Source organism: Xenopus laevis, chromosome 8S (genome assembly GCF_017654675.1).
Source record: "Xenopus laevis strain J_2021 chromosome 8S, Xenopus_laevis_v10.1, whole genome shotgun sequence".
Classification (NCBI taxonomy): domain Eukaryota; kingdom Metazoa; phylum Chordata; class Amphibia; order Anura; family Pipidae; genus Xenopus; species Xenopus laevis.
The window spans coordinates 80,825,904-80,843,124 of NC_054386.1; the positions used below are offsets into that span (position 1 = coordinate 80,825,904).

The 17,221-nt window shown below is 37.6% G+C and overlaps 1 protein-coding gene across 1 annotated transcript in view; it reads left to right on the plus strand.

Annotated features, from left to right (window-relative positions):
- mhc2a.S (major histocompatibility complex class II alpha chain precursor S homeolog) overlaps window positions 1–16,353 on the plus strand; it is a 44,063-nt gene extending 27,710 nt beyond the window's left edge. The window contains exons 6-10 of the mRNA XM_041574143.1: window positions 3,788–4,075; window positions 7,079–7,357; window positions 11,236–11,352; window positions 15,329–15,377; window positions 15,910–16,353. Of these exons, the coding sequence (XP_041430077.1) occupies window positions 3,788–4,075; window positions 7,079–7,357; window positions 11,236–11,352; window positions 15,329–15,366 (722 nt within the window). The 3' untranslated portion in view covers window positions 15,367–15,377; window positions 15,910–16,353. The remainder of the gene's footprint in view (window positions 1–3,787; window positions 4,076–7,078; window positions 7,358–11,235; window positions 11,353–15,328; window positions 15,378–15,909) is intronic.
- The last annotated feature ends 868 nt before the right edge of the window (window positions 16,354–17,221 follow it).

The following is a 17,221-nucleotide window of genomic DNA, read 5'->3' on the forward strand; positions in this document are numbered from 1 at the left end:
CCAGAAAGCAGTTCCATCCCTGATGGCCCATGCTTCCATCCATGCTGGCTCTTTCTGAAAGCACATGACCAGACAAAATCACCTGAGATGGCTGCTTACACACCAATATTTCAACTAAAAAGAATAGACTTGTTGGTTCAGGAATGAAATTTTATATTGTAGAGTGAATTATTTGCAGTGTAAACAGTGTAATTTAGAAATAAAAACTACATCATAAAAATAATGACAGAATCCCTTTAATTTACCAATAATATTGGTAAAGAGAATTGGTAAAGGGGTAAAGAAAAAATTGGTGCGGAAAAAAGTCATGACAAAATCATGTGTCAATTGGAAGTGTGCAACTTTTTCAATTTGAATAGTGCAACTTTTTTTATTCGATGCCCTAAAACTCGACTTTTTTTGATTATCAAACGAGAACCAGCCTGAAACTCTTGACAGCCATGAAGGCAAAAAAACATGTTCCAAAAGTTAAAGGGACTATCTGCCATTGACTTTACATGATTTGACAGGTTTTAGTTTCAGGGTATAATCTCAAAAAATGTATGTTCTTTTTTTCTCTAAAAATTCTAGTTTTTCCCCTTTAAAACTTGACCTAAAAATTTTGAGTTTTAATAAATCAGTCCCATAGGGGGTTATTTATTAAAGCTGATTTTTTCTGGTTGGACATTTAGGGGGGAGATTTACTAAGCTCGAGTGAATAGTTTGAATCAAAAAATATTCGAATGATTCGAACGATTCAAAGTAAAAATCGTTCGACAATTCGATAATCGAAGTACTGTCTCTTTAAAATAACCTTCAACTTCATATTTCGCCAAATTAAAGCTACCGAAGTCCAATGTTAGCCTATGGGGACCTTCCACAGCACTTTTCTAAGTTTTTTTTGGTTGAATAAAAATCCTTCGATCGATCATTTAAACGATTTTATCGTTCGATCGAACAATTTTTATTAGATCGTTCGATGAAACCTTTTGCGCTAAAATCCTTCGAATTCGATATTTGAAGGATTTTACTTCGAGGGTCGAATTCGAGGGTTTTTTAACCCTCAAAATTCGACCCTTGATAAATCTGCCCCTTAAAAGGTAAAAGCACCATTTTTTCGTAGAAAAAAACAAACAAAATTTTTGAGATTTATTAAATCCCGATGGTGTTAAAAGTCTGAATAAAAAAGTACTCTAACTCTAACCTGCTGAGATCATGTAGAATTCAGACAAAGAAGATATAACTGACAATCCTAAAACTTTGTATAACAGATTCTTCTTGGCAATATTCTTGTTTACACCTTCGCCGTAGGGTACAGCAGAGATTAAGGGGGTTATTTATCAAAGTCGAATTTATCTCAACATGTACTGCCAAAAACTCAGATTACTTCTGCACAGGTTTTTTTCTGCTTATTTATTATTAGATTTTCCTGAAAATGTGGTCTGCGGGAAAAAATCTGAATTTCACGATTTTTTTGTATTTTCCGCCAGAAAACTTTTGTATGCATTTTCCCGAAAACAAAGAAATCTTCGGGGTATTGCACGAAACACAGCGCACATCAAAAAATCATTGGGATTTCTCCCATTGACTTATATGTAACCTCAACAGGTCTCAGATGCCGGATTTTTTGATTCAGACTTTTCCATCCTTGGGGTATAATAAATTCCGAAAAATTCATTATTTTTTAAAAGTCTGATTTCATACTAAAAAATCCAGATTTTCTGTATTTTTGCATTTGGAGTTTAGTAAATAACCCCCTAACTGCTCAAACAATGAGTTTATTGCACACAACATGTTTCAGCCTGTGTGGCTCTTAGTCAAAAAAAAAAAAGAGTTTTGTGTGTCAAATCTGAAGAAAAAAATAGATTCAGATTTTTTCATGATTTTATCGAGTCTTTTTTCACACAATACATTTTCATCAAAATGTATTGATAAATAGGGGGGAGTCCATGCAGATTTGCTCATAGTGGTTTTCAGAAAATAGTGAGAAATTTTGGATGTTGATTAATAACCCTCTTAGTGTTAACCAGTTCTGTAAATTCCAACATCACTCATGTATTTTAAGTGTCCTCCAGCTAATCCACAAGACAAGGGTATGTATTTGTGTAGTACATGCTATGAATAGTGAGAAACTGAAAATCAAGAGATGTTCAGCCTTAAATATAGTTGAAGTCTTGCGGCAGATATTAGCATGCTGTTAATATGCAAACAATACTTAGCTTGCTCCCACTCCTAAATGCAGATAGTTTCTAATTACACACTAGTTTGCTAATTTGCCCTACGTTAAGTAAGCTGCCTGGGCATTCTAATCAGTAAATTTCATTTTAGAAATACAGGTAAAGCATGGTGATGGGCGAATTTATTCGACAGGCGTGAATTCGCGGCGAATTCCCACGATTCGCCACCGGCGAATAAATTTGTGAAACCACTGCGAAAATGCGACATTGAAAATTCGCCAGTGTCAAAAAAAATGGACGCCGGAGTCAAAAACGAGCCCATCACTAGTAAAGCATCACATAATTTGTTGGTGTTATATAAATGATGATGATATAGATGGCAAATGACTGCAATTGTATTTGGGTGAAAGAAAAACTCCCCTTTAAAAGGGGTGTACACTTTCCAAACACTTTTATTCAGTTGAGTTGTTTTCAGATTGTTCATCATAAACAAATACTTTTTTCAATTGCTTTCCATCAGCAACGTAACTAGAGGGGGGCGGGCCCTGGCGCGGGACGCGCAGTTGGACCCCCCTCCGTACGTCCGGAACCGCCAAAATTAGTGGCACCCGAGCTGTCGGGGGGGGGGGGCCTGAGGGGGTGCAGGCCCTGGCCCAATTGCACCGCCTGCTCCCCCGGTAGTTACGCCACTGCTTTCCATGTTTTATTTTTACAGTGTTTTCCCAAAATTTACTGAACAGAGTGATGTCGTGTTTCAGTCTGGCAGATCAGTGTTGCAGAATCTGAACATTTTACTACTTTTAGTTGATACGTTAGTTGATACATTTCTCAGCAGCATCTGGTGAATATTAGCAACTATTGTATCAACAGCTGCTTTAATGAAACTCAGACAAAGATAACAAATGAATCAACTAAATGTATCAATTTAGAACAGTTAAAGAGTCACTCTTAGAGCTGCTTTCGAAGGTGAAAAATGTAACTTCAAATACAATTTTTCTTCAGCACACCACTTCTTTCTGGGTGTAGCCACTCCCAAGCTGCCTCCAAGTCAGCCAATTCCTTATCTTGAATAACAGGATATGAAGCACGCCATCCTCAGGCTTTGCCTTTAAAACATTTTAATCAGCGGAAAATCACATCATGTGGTTAAAATGTTTTAAAGGCAAAGCTTGAGGATGGTGTGCTTCATATCCTGTTATTCAAGATGAAAAATTAAACTTTATACTTCAATATTAGAAAAACAGTCACAAATAGAAAGTAATTGGAAAAAGTCTAAAAAACTAGCTGAAACCAGCTGAACTAAAAAAAGTGTTTGAAGGTGAACAACCCCTTAAATATCCCTTTACAATGAGTGCGTTCCTTAACCATGTTTTTTTTTTTTTAATTGAATGTGCAATTGAAAGTAATTCGGGAGCTTTTTTTGGACAAGTATTTTTCAATGTTAGGAGGTTTTTGTGGGATGTAGATTTGACTATCATTTTTTTTCTTGGAGCAATTTGTATGCAGGAACCAGTCAATCAACACTGTTTTATTTATAGAAGAAAAATTTATGCCAATGTTTAGATTTTTTTTTCATTTGTTTGTTTATCCTTGAATTGTAAAGGACTGGCATGGCTTTTATTTATTGGCAGGTTTTGTGGTTCAGGAGATGATAGACTGCTCCTTTGAAAATAATGAAACGGCAACATTTCATTATAGTCTGACTTTCAACCGGATGACTGTAGTGGCGTACGATGCTACAAGGCAGAAATTTACATACTGTGATCCATATCCGTGTATTAAGCAGATCTACATGGTAGCCGCAGGCATCGCCAAAAAACTGAATAACAAGCCTGGCATTGTTACCCGCATGCAACAGGAAAAGAGTAAATGCCAGGCACAAGTGAAGGAATTCTGGGAAAATACAATGGAGAGGAGAGGTAAGTGAAGAAGCCAAACAGTCAGATTAAAAAAAGAGGGATTAAAAGAATAAAGGGGAAAGAATGCAATTTTATTATGTAGGAATCAGAGAAGACTACAAACAGCAGAGAAGCTGAAATGGAGTTAAGGAGTAATCGATTGCTTAGTGGTATTAGCAGCTTCTACTCAGGATTTTCAGGGCAAATTTGTACTTAAAAAAGAAATCACTAGTTGAGCAGCCTGTGACCAAAAACTGGTGCCAGGGGGACTGGGGCTGGTGACTGGGGAAGCTACCTACTTTTTTTTGAAGGGGAAGAAACAGTAATAATAGCATTTTAGTCTATATGTCCTCTGGTGTGTGAAATGGTAAACAGGAACATATCTTTTGGGATAGATTAAAGGATAAGTAAACCTTTAAAATAAGTTAATATAAAATTGATGATTGTGCTATTCTAAGCACTTTTGTAATGTACATTCATTATGTATTTTGTTTTAATCACAAGATATAAAGGGATACATGTACTGTTAATATGAATGAATTTTGTTACAACAGTGCTACCTGCTGGTCAGTTTCAAGACCATTCTGACCACCAAGTAGTCAAGGAAGTTGTCAGGAGAAAGAAAGAGCAGCGATGTTCTTCTGGTTAGGAAATAAAAATTAGAAACCTTTCTCAAATCTTTTCCAATTTTTTTCACCCATTGGAGTCTATGGGCATAATTTTTGCAGCGAAACTCTGCAAAAAAATTCACTCATCACTAGTAATAGTATCTGCTACTACACTTAGTAACTATGTACCGGTTATAGTTTATATATTACTAACTTAAAAACAAACGAAGATACAGCTAATAAAGCCAACCACCAACAGATGATATCTGTGTGCTCAAATCCTATTGGTTAATGTGGAAGGATAGGGCAGGATAATATGATGCACAACCTTTTTGTCTACCAAGTTTCTTTTTTGTTGTGTGCAAAACTGACTGTGTGGTGAATGTTTCGCAAAAAATTTTCGCCAGATATAAAAATTCAGGATCAAGGCGCAGAGCACAGTATTGGCAGACATAGGTCAGCCTATGCCTAGCACTGCTCACTAAAGCTCCCCATAGACGCAAAGACGACCAATTTTTGGTGAAATCAACCAATCCTTAAAATTATCATGCGGTTAGTGGGAAAAAATTTTTATCGGTCCCAGTGCAATCTATCTATGTTTGCAGGGACAAGCAGGCAGCTACCCTTTGTTTTCCTGGCATATGGTCTTTTTAGTTGATAGACAATTCATACGATAGTACGATCATTTCGAGATAATCGTGGTCTCATGATGACGATCGCATCTTTTAAAAATCTTTACATCTATGGCCACCTTAATTTAAATGACATGCAAGTTAGGGGTGGGGGCGGGAGTTGTCTTCTCCCACCCACTAAACATGAACTAGCAGATATAGTAGGGAGAGATGTAGCTATAGAACCATTGGGATAACACCTCCTGGGAAGGAACGGAGGCTGTGGGGTGGCTCAAATGCTAATGCCACACAGTGCTGATTCTCAGTCTCTGGATAAATGCAAGCTGCGAATAAGTGGATAATAATCACCAAAAAGGGGCTCTGGCTGGGGAATAGCAGGTATTGTATAGGGAAATGTGCTGAAGATTGTCCAGACTTAAATTTTAATAAGGTGGCCCCAAATGAGGGCAAATGTTTTTAGAAACCTAGGCCTAAAGAAAGCCCTGTCCATGGAATACAGAACATAAAAATAATAAAAAGGCTAAAATTTTATTCAGAGAGGACATCAAAAGGGATTTTGCCTTGTACCAAGATACAATTATTCAAGTCCTTCTGGAAAATTTTGTCTTGCCAAAAACCCTCAGTTAAACCAAATTCTCCATAAGTTACTCCATGTGAGTGAATACCTACTAAGTCCTAGTCTTTCACTGCACTCGAATTATGAGATTCTCCAGACGGACTTTAATCATTTAGGGGCACATATACTAAAGGTCGAATATCGAGGGTTAATTACCCCTCGATATTCGATAGTCAAAGTAAAATCCTTCGAATATCGAAGTCGAAGTATTTTCAGCAAATAATTCGACTTCGATCACATTCCTGCGATCGATCGAAGTAAAAATCGTTCGATTTAACGATTAAATCCTTTGAATCGAACAATTTATATTCGATTAAAAAAAACTTGGGCTAGGTCCCCATAGGCTCCAATGCAATTTGGTAGGTTTTAGTTGGCGAAGTAGGTAGTCTAAGTTTTTTTTAAAGAGACAGTACTTCAACAATCGAATAATCGAAAGGTTTTTAGTTCAAATCGTTGTAGTCGTAGTTGAAGGTAGAAGTAGCCAATTCGATGGTCGAAGTAGCCTAAAAAATACTTCGAAATTCAAAGTTTTTTCATTCGAATCCTTCACTCGAGCTTAGTAAATGTGCCCCTTAATCTAGCTACAAGTGAAGTTCGCCTATACAACTGCCCAAATTTTGTCATTTAACTTGTTACTATAACTCACAGAACCCCAAAGACTGTGAATTGATGGTGTTTTACTATTTTAAATCAAAATTCAGGCTACAGATTTTCTGCACAATCAATTGGCTTTTATTGGGTTTTCACATGCAAATTAAAAGCACATACACAAGAAAGTAATTACCATTTATAATACACAGTCAATGATTGGCAGTTTAAGCCTAAGGATGCAGCCAATCACCAGCGTGATCACAATAGATAGTGTTTCAAAGTTGACATGTGCTCATACCATTTTTGACGACGATAAAGTGTCTTAAGTGCTTTTTGACACTGAGAATGAAGTCATAATAAAACAGAGGCATAATTCCTGTTAGCTAGAGAAGAACAAGGAGAGGGTAATATCCTTACTAAAAAAAAGGAAATCTAAGTAATAAAAGAAATTATATAAATATGTATAGCTAACCTGCTCAGATAAAAAATAATCTGCTTCCCCTAGCACTCTCTAACAGTTTTTTTTCCTAACCTACATATTTTGCTTATTGATTCTTCCCTTTCTGTTTCATCATAGTTCAGCCCTCCATGAAGGTCTTCCTGCCAGATATAGTTCATGAGGGCTCCATCCCTCATCTTGTTTGCCATGTGTGGGGGTTTTATCCTGCTGACATTGTGGTTTTATGGCTACTTAATGACACAATTCTGGTCAAAAACTACACTAATGCTGTCCCAGTGGGAGACTGGACTTACCAAATAGTGGCCCTCCTTGATATGAGAGGTTCTCTGCCAGAAAACAAATACACATGTGTTGTGCAGCATTCTAGCCTGCAGGATCCCATGACTGAGGATTGGAGTGAGTATAAATGTTTAACAAACCAATTATCTTATATTACAGTACTATCAACTTTTCTAGTTATGTGGGGGTCATACATTGTTTGGTATATATGCAGAAAAGGTATTTGACCATGTCCACCTTTAACCACAGATCTTTTTATGTAATGGAGATAGCAAGAGTATCAGTCAAACTAATCAATAGGCAGCACACACACTGAATCATTCAGCTTGGTTTGGAAAAATCTGTGTCTAATTTATTAGGAGTTTGCACTCAGGTTATTAGCTTACAAGTCACCTGGAGCCCATTGGGAAAAAAGCGTTCAGATCTATCTAGGCCACACTACAAAACTCCACCTGTACTTAATTACACACAAGCCCGGTGCCAGGCCAAGCTGGCGCTGGCCACTGCACTCCCCTCAGTGCTCGCACCCACGTGCTCCTGCCCGAACACAGTGTGATCGCAAATGCGCAGAGCTTTCTGAAAAGCTTACCAATGGCATAACTAGACTAACTTGAGCATAGGATCTATTAATCACACTAGCTAGTTCTCATTTACAAAGGGGCAAATTTACTTATGGTCGAATATCGATGGTTAATTAACCCTCGATATTCGACTGCCGAATGTAAATCCTTTGACTTCGAATATTTAAGTCGAAGGATTTACCGCAAATAGTTCGATCGAACGAAAAATCGTTCGATCGAACGATTAAATCCTTTGAATCGTTCAATTCGAAGGATTTTAATGAACGATTTTTCTTCGACCAAAAAAACATTAGAAAGCCTATGAGGACCTTCCCCATAGACTAACATTGCACTTCAGTAGGTTTTAGGTGGCGAAGTAAGGGGTCGAAGTTTTTTTTAAAGAGACAGTACTTCGACTATTGAATGGTCGAATAGTCGAACGATTTTTAGTTCGAATCGTTGGATTCGAAGGTCGAAGTAGCCAATTTGATGGTCGAAGTAGCCAAAAAAAACATTCGAAATTCGAAGTTTTTTTTATTCTATTCCTTCACTCGAACTAAGTAAATGGGCCCCAAAGTGTCCTACTTGGATTCTTCTTCTTGCGAATGATCTCACTATGCACAAGGGTCTCCTACCCCAGCCCCCAGGTTTTGGAATAAATCCACCCCTCTCACTGGAAAAGACTGAATGTGACTTGCCTTCCAGGCATTACCTGGTATTACTGAAGTCATCCTAGCTCTCCCAGTTTTCTACCCCAGACTAACACTATCCTGGAAAGCAGGTTCCATCCCATATGTCTAGAAGAACTATGCTGCACATATACTATGTATGGTTGAATATCCACTACATATTTATGTATACAGTGGGGGCATATTTACTAAAGAGCAAATTGTGTTCTTTTGATGAATTTTCTCTAAAATGACAATTCGCAGCGACATTGGCAATTTACTAAAAATTGATAAACGTACTTTGTTCACAAAATACCTCATCCCTGGAGAACTTTTGTTCCATTTCACCAGACGAAAAGTCTATTTTGCCAGGTTCTTAATTAATAGGATGACGCTACATCCTCAAAATGACTATGTCAGTAACATCATATCCTGTATTCCAACAAATACGTCATATGCAAGCGTCAAAATGCCGACGTTCTGTCATATTTAAACCTATTTTACTTACACTTTTTTTTATCCTCATATGTTGTTAATGATACTGATGGCTGCCTTCTTCCCACAACTACATTTTTAGACAATGCTCAAATTAATCTAAATAAATAAAATAATCTTAACCTGTTGATTCTGTGTGGTTCACCGCAGTGATTAACATATGTATATGGTTTATCCATGCATGAATGTACTCAGAAATTTTAACCCCTGCGCTGCAATTTGTTATAAATAACTTATCAATGTTGTTTTGAACTATAACAATAATGATTTTTTCAGCGTGTGACTTTGTTCTTACTGCAGCTGGCAAGAGAGTGGGTGCAAATGTTTTTGTTATAAATGTGTTTTTATTTTTAATAACTCCCCTGAGACTTTATAACACTATCCAATAATGTGTACAGTATTTCTTACATATATTTACCGTAAAAGATTTCATTGTAATAAAAAAAAAACACAATTTTTTTAGCAACCATATGATTTTCCAATTTTTCTTTTGAACCTCAAATACATATGTTTTTCAGGAAAAATATAAACTTATTTATAAATAAAAATATTTATTTTTTACATTTTTTTTGGGCACCCTTTTTTTTTTAACATTTGTAGCTCATGCTGCATTTGTGTAAGGGTGGACTTCTGGCTTACTTCCTCCTGTCTGACTTCCTGGCTAGACTCCTCCTGTCTGGGCTCCTGGTAAGCCTCCTGTCTTGGGTCCTGGCTAGACTCTAGACAGGGCTTGTTTCCTGGTTAGAGCCTTTGCTGTTATTATAATTTCTATGGAACATAGATATTGCCTTTTATTAATCTAGTTTTCATTTTGTTTGATCATTACAAGATAAAGTTAAATTACAAACTCCCATGAATTCTAAATTTGACCCTTGATAAATCTGCCCTTTACTTATGGTCGAATATCGAGGGTTAATTAACCCTCGATATTCGACTGCCAAATTGAAATCCTTCGACTTCGAATATCAAAGTCAAAGGATTTAGCGCATTTCCTACGATCGTACGATCGAAGGAAAAATCGAAGGATTTTAATCCAATCGATCGAAGTATTTTCCTTCGATCAGAAAATTGTTAGGAAGCCTATGGGGACCTTCCCCATAGACTAACATTGGCCTCGGTAGGTTTTACTTGACGAAGTAGGGGGTCAAAGTTTTTTTTTTAAAGAGACAGTAATTAGACTATCGAATGGTCAAATAGTCGAACGATTTTAAGTTCGAATTGTCCGAGTCGTAGTCGAAGATCGAAGTAGCCCATTCGATGGTCGAAGTAGCCAAAAAAAAATTAAAAATTCGAAGTTTTTTTTCTCTATTCCTTCACTCAAGCTAAGTAAATGTGCCCCTTAGTGTTCTTGCATTTCTGCCTGCTGGGGTCATGAATAAGCCCCTAATAATTTACAGTTTGAATACCTCAGGCATGACCCTCCTCCTCTGCCGAAGTGGGTGCTGGATACTAGCATGCGCCATCGTAGTCATCTGGGTCCTTTACTTACTAATGAAAAGCTGTCTGCAACCCCTCTCATTAAACTTGACTAATGACTATATCACATAGCATTCAAGCACCCAGCAGTTATGTTCTCGGAACAACTTTCTTAAATGTTACACCTCTATTATGATGTGGGCTAATAGGTCAGATAAACCATGTAGAAACTATGAAGAAAACATATAATATATATATATATATATATATATATATATATATATATATATATATATATATATATATATATATATATATATATATACACACATACATAAATTATTGGAAAACTGTATAAAAGGCACTATTAATAAATTAAGTCCCTTTTCAAAACCAGTCCTGATAAAGCTTCGGCACTGCTATAGTCAGTACAATGTGCCACAGACAGTACAATGTTTCAGTCTTGCATACCAAAGATATGGGAATTTTGTAAGTTAACTTCTCTGATAAAATTAAAGCTAGGATCTCAGTAACAGAAACTGCTTATTTTTTTAGCAGGAAAGTTTACAACTACATAAACACACGGGACAATTTCCTCCATATAAAGGTATACGGAATAGGAAGGTGATATCATAAAATAAGCCATACTTTGCTTTATTCTAGTAACTAACACTTTGTTTTACTCATTTAGTACAATTATGTTTATGAAAGAGATTTGATATAATGCTACAGGCTAAAGATCTAGAGGGGTCTTTGCCAGTGCAGCTGCATAAACTCTCTGATCTACCACCTCGTGAAATAACACCATTTTCCCTCCGACATTAAATCATCACCTAACTTTACAATATTTCACCAGGCTATGGTTTGACCTCCAACCAAATCAAGAAGATAAGCATCGCTACTGTGGTCTTCGTATTAGGACTTGTTACCCTCATAGCAGGATTTGTGCTCTGGCGCAATGCAAAGAAGAGTGGTAAGGAAGCACTAATAGATATGATGATATTCTATCATGTGATCTTTTTTCTACATTGATAATGGGAATGGTATAGTATTAATGATGTATATGTAGTGTAAAGGAACAGTTCAGTGTAAAAAGAAAAACTGGATAAATAGATAGGCTATGAAATGAAAAATAAAAAAAAATTCTAATGTAGGTAGTTAGCCAAATATTTAATGTATAAAGGCTGGAGTCAGTGGCGGAACTACCGGGGGAGCAGGGGGTGCGAGCGGGCCAGGGCCCGCACCCCTCAGGGCCCCCCCGGCAGCCTATGCACCACTGACAAATGCGGCTGTACGGAGGGGGGCGGGGCCCGGCTGCGCGTCACGAACCAAGGCCTGCCCCCCTCTAGTGACGCTACTGGCTGGAGTGACTGGATGTGTAACATAATAGCCAGAACACTACTTCCTGCTTTTCAGCTCTGAGTAAATCAGCAACTTGTGGTCGAAACATCACTGGAAGAACAGGGTAGAATTAAATCCCTACAGAATAATAATTCAATAGGTGTAGTGCACTTAGGTGGATAATCAATTATGTATATGAATTACTAACTACAGAGCTAAAACTTTATGACGACAAAGGAAAATAACGAACATAATTTGAATCTTACATAAAGCACTGACCTAAAGAATGACACGCACAATTTATTGTATTTTTTAATGTAATCATTTTATAATACATATTAGAGTACACAAGAGCCATACATATCCTGTAAAATATATCCTAATAAATGGTGCTTAGTAATCAGTTATAATCATGCTTAGCGATGTCACTTCTGTCACATGACCCACTTTATTATAGTTAATAATGAATCCCGGTTTGTAAAATATGAGGATATTGGAAGTCACCTTGGAGTTACATGAGGACTGCAGCCGTATATAGTCATGGCACGCTCAGTGTCTTATAGGGGAAGATTTACTCAAGGGCAAAGTGGCAAACACTGGCGACAATTCGCCATTGTTACCGCCCGCAGGGACATTGCCAATTTACTAACTGGCACAGGCACCAATTTGCTAGCGAAAGAGATAGACGCTAGCGATCATTCACACTCTATCGCCAGGCGACAATTCGCTCTGGCAAATGGACGTTAATCCGCAAATTCAATAAAATGCGGATTTTACTGAACGTTACCTCTTTCGCCAGACTTGCCTTGGCCAGCTCAGACCAGGCAAAGTGCACTGGAGTGCATAGATCTTCCTCAATCTTCTGTTACTTACATTATATTCTGGAGTGGAAAAAGCATCAAAGTTAAAAAAATGCTGGCGGTTTCTCCCATACATTTTCTAACATATGGAACATTAACTATACAGTGGGCTCATGTGTAGGGCATTATAACAACTCTATTGTCTTTATTAGGTTTCCCTGGACATGTGTAATTAACAGTGGAAATGTAATGTATTTGCTGCAACATATAACATAAAGACGTCCATTCAACTTTAAATTTCCCGCCGTATGCAAATTAACCTGAGCACAAGACCTCTAGCGAATTTGCAATAGGCAGAAATGAGCGCTAGCGCACCTTCGGTTTCAATTGCTCGCATTGCTGAAATAACGCCAGCGTTCGGTGCCCACGACGAAACTCCACATTTTAGTGAATTAGTGTTGTCTGAGTGAATTTTCGCCATGGGTGCGAAGTGGTCGCTGGCGATTTTTCGCCCTTGAGTAAATCTGCCCCATAATATCCATGGACTATGTCAAATCCTGTATTTGTTTAAGGATTTAGACAAATTGCAACAAGGACATTGTGTAATGGAGTCTAAACCCATATTTATGTGACTTTGAAGCTCTTGACACTTCGGGGCACATTTACTAAGGGTCGAATATCGAGGGTTAATTAACCCTCGATATTCGACCCTCGAAGTAAAATCCTTCGACTTCGAATATTGAAGTCAAAGGATTTACCGCCAATACCTTGATCGAACGATCGAAGGAAAAATAGTTTGATCGAACGATTAAATCCATCGAACGATTTTCCTTCGATCAGAAAAAGCTAAGAAAACTTATGGGGAAGGTCCCCATAGGCTAACATTGTAGCTCGGTAGGTTTAAAGTGGCAAAGTAGGTAGTCTAAGTTTTTTTTAAAGAGACAGTACTTCGATTATCGAATGGTCGAATAGTCAAATGATTTTTAGTTCGAATCAAAGTCGTAGTCGAAGGTCGTAGTAGCCTATTCGATGGTCAAAGTACCCAAAAAAAACCTTCGAAAATCTGATTTTTTTAAATTCGAATCCTTCACTCAAGCTTATTAAATATGCCCCTTAAACAACTTTTTGTTTACAGATGATGAAAAAAAATCTGAAAATGTAAAGAAGGATATTGACTTGTATGGTATTAAACTGAACCCTAAGGATTTGGGGGTATATTTATCAAACAGTAAACAGTTAGACATCAAACAGTCCGCTAGAGTGAAATACCGCCACTCTCCATTCATTTCTAGGGGATTTTTAAAGGCTTATTCATCAATGGGTGAACTTTCACCCTCTGATAAATATGCCTTTAAAAATCCCCTAGAAATGAATGGAGAGTGGCGGTATTTCACTCTAGCGGACTGTGGTGATCTCTATCTTCACTCTTTGGTAAATATACCCCTTGGTCTTTGCCCAGATAAAAAATTACAAGTTCTGTGCATTCCTACTTTTTAGTAGTGGTATCAATTTCTTTCATTGCCACATTGTAGGAATGGCTAACACAAAGTCTGGTTGCTAGAGATGAGCGAAGAGCTGCCATCAGAAAGCATGGGGCCCCATACTACAAAAATGTCTTGGGTCCTGATTTAACTATGTATAATAAAAAGGATATCAAAGGTCTTGATGGTTCACTTCCTCTGCCGGTTTCCAAAAGGTCTGTTCTCCCTCAGACCCGCATACGAATCCAATTCAAAGCTGCAAAGTGAAACCAGCGCTCATCCAGCGCGAGGTATAGGCAAAACAAAAGGGAGCAAGAAATTTATTCTCATATAGTGTAGTAGTTTTTTCATAGATGGATTACACCCCTTGTGAAATTAGATTACTTCTAAAAAGGTGCCTCCTCCAGATTATACTATTTGCCGTGCTTAGAATTTACACACTGAGGTGAGACTCATGTGAGTATACTCACGAACGTTTAAACGAAGTTTGGGCGTTTAGAAATATAGTTAGATGTTCATCCCCTCAATTTTCTCCAGGCTCTGTGGCTTGAAAACAATGCGCTGACATAGTGTAAAACCGTCACTTTTTTAATCTCAATAATATCAATAAAATCACACTCACAATATTGCTGTTAAAATATCGCCTGGGACACACGAGGCGGTCGAGACGCCGGCAAGTAACAACCATACCGGCTGCCTGAGTGACTCCTACAGATGGCGGACTGGTGACTTGTATTTTAAATGCGATATTTTAACAGCAATATTGTAAGTGTGATTTTATTGATATTATTGAGATTAAAAAAGTGACGGTTTTACACTATGTCAGCGCATTGTTTTCAAGCCACAGAGCCTGGAGAAAATTGAGGGGATGAACATCTAACTATATTTCTAAACGCCCAAACTTCGTTTAAACGTTCGTGAGTATACTCACATGAGTCTCACCTCAGTGTGTAAATTCTAAGCACGGCAAATAGTATAATCTGGAGGAGGCACCTTTTTAGAAGTAATCTAATTTCACAAGGGGTGTAATCCATCTATGAAAAAACTACTACACTATATGAGAATAAATTTCTTGCTCCCTTTTGTTTTGCCTATACCTCGCGCTGGATGAGCGCTGGTTTCACTTTGCAGCTTTGAATCTGATTTAACTATGTAACTATGTAATCCAGCAATAGCAAAAACTATTTAGTTTATTGTTCCCCACATCAATGCCCTCTTATGGAACTATATGCAATACTTGACTGGGTGCACACTGATTATATTAATAGGTCTGACTGTAGATTCTTGCGAGATATATATATGTAATAATGTTTATTTCTACCATTAGGTTACATCCCAATTCCAGGATACAATGAAGGAAACTAATGCTGTGCCAGGTAAGAAGAAGTGTAAGTAGAAGTGTTGTCAAGAATATTCTGCAGGTGAATGAATGAAGCTATAGAGTGCAGAGGAGTTAAATCCAATATTCGAGATGTGGTGCTTAGTTCATTAAGACACAGAAAACACAGGCACAGCATGGGTATTACTAGCAGGTTTCACCTTGCAAATAAACGAGCAAGGTGAAACCTGCTAGTAATACCCATGCTGTGCCGGTGTTTTCTGTGTCTACGCTGTTTTTTGAGGTTGCCCAATTCCTCTATCATCGAGCACCAGGGATTCGTTTGATTTTGGACGGCCAGGGTGTGCGAGTGTAAGTTTTTCTTTTTTGCTTAGTTCATTAAACAAGAACCCTAAAGCAAAACCCAGTAAGGATGGAAAGTACTTTTAATTGAAAGAATGGCAATAAACTAATACATTAAAGTATCTATTTGAGCTTATGGTGGAGCATAGAAGGCCCAGCAGGTGAGGCTTAAGTGTAGGACTTTTATGGCTGACTATGAAACTAATATATTACAATGATTCTTGCAGGTCACAGATGGACAATAAACTGTACTTGAGTTGGGCTGTAACTGGCTCTGTGGCTGTACAAGGAAGATGAACATCAGTCTCATGTGCCAAAAACTGCCTCATTAAGATAATGTCATATTGTATTTGTTGGGAGTGATAATCTCTCTGACAAAGATTAAAGTTACATAGTTACTGTAAATTGGGTTGAAAAAAGACCAAAGTACATCAAGTTTAACCCCTCCAAATGAAACCCATCATCCATACACACCCCCCTCCATGTGGACCAAGCTCTCTCTAATTTGAATATTTAAATGGTGTATTGTAGCTGTATACAATAATCATTTTGTTTCTGATGCTTGTGTACAAATTAATGTGACCTCTGTTTTGCGAGCTTTGTAATTGGTTGCTTGAGAATCAAGCAATTCAGTTTTGCAATAACAATAAATGACAACCGTTTTAGACTGATCTGCCAAAAACTCAGATCACTGGGTGTTCTACGGATTTTGCTAAATTTTGTCCATTGAACCCTTTCAACATCTTCTTCTAAGCAGGGCTTTTTCCCCGAGGGCGCCAGAAGGCCAGACTACTCTAGCGCCTCACTCCCTTCTACAGGATTGTGGGCATGCTCATCCTACGTACCAGAGCACGTAGAGGTATATTTATCAAAGAGTGAAGTTAGAGATCACCACAGTCCTCTAGTGTAAAATTCTGACACTCTCCATTCATTTCTATGGGTTAAAGTTACATAGTTAAATTGGGTTGAAAAAAGACAAAGTGCATCAAGTTCAACCCCTCCAATGAAAACCCAGCATCCAGCATCCATACACACACCCCTCTATACCTTTACATAAATTCTATATACCCATATCTATACGAACTATAGAGTTTAGTATCACACTACCCTTGAATATTATGTCTGTCCAAGAAATCATCCAAGCCCTCTTAAAATCATTAACAGAATCAGCATCACAATAACATCCAGCAGGGCATTCTACGACCTAACTGCACTTATAAACATTATTGTATTAACTGTTTGAACAGTACCATCAGTACAATCATCTACAATCATTTTTTGGTCTTTATTTTGTATTTTTATATAGGTTTCTTATATATTTACATTTTTCATCCTTAGACTCAAAGAAAGAAAAGAATTTCAATAGATGATCATTCACTTTAATTGTATAGAGCATCTGTGTGGCTTGCTCCACATCCCTAGAGATAAATTAGCATAGTTTTCAGTGGCCTGCACTTAACCAAATTAGTATTGGGGTCTGTTGGTGCCTCTCTGGACATGTCCACAATGTCTTGTAACATAGTTGAAACTGTATGGAAG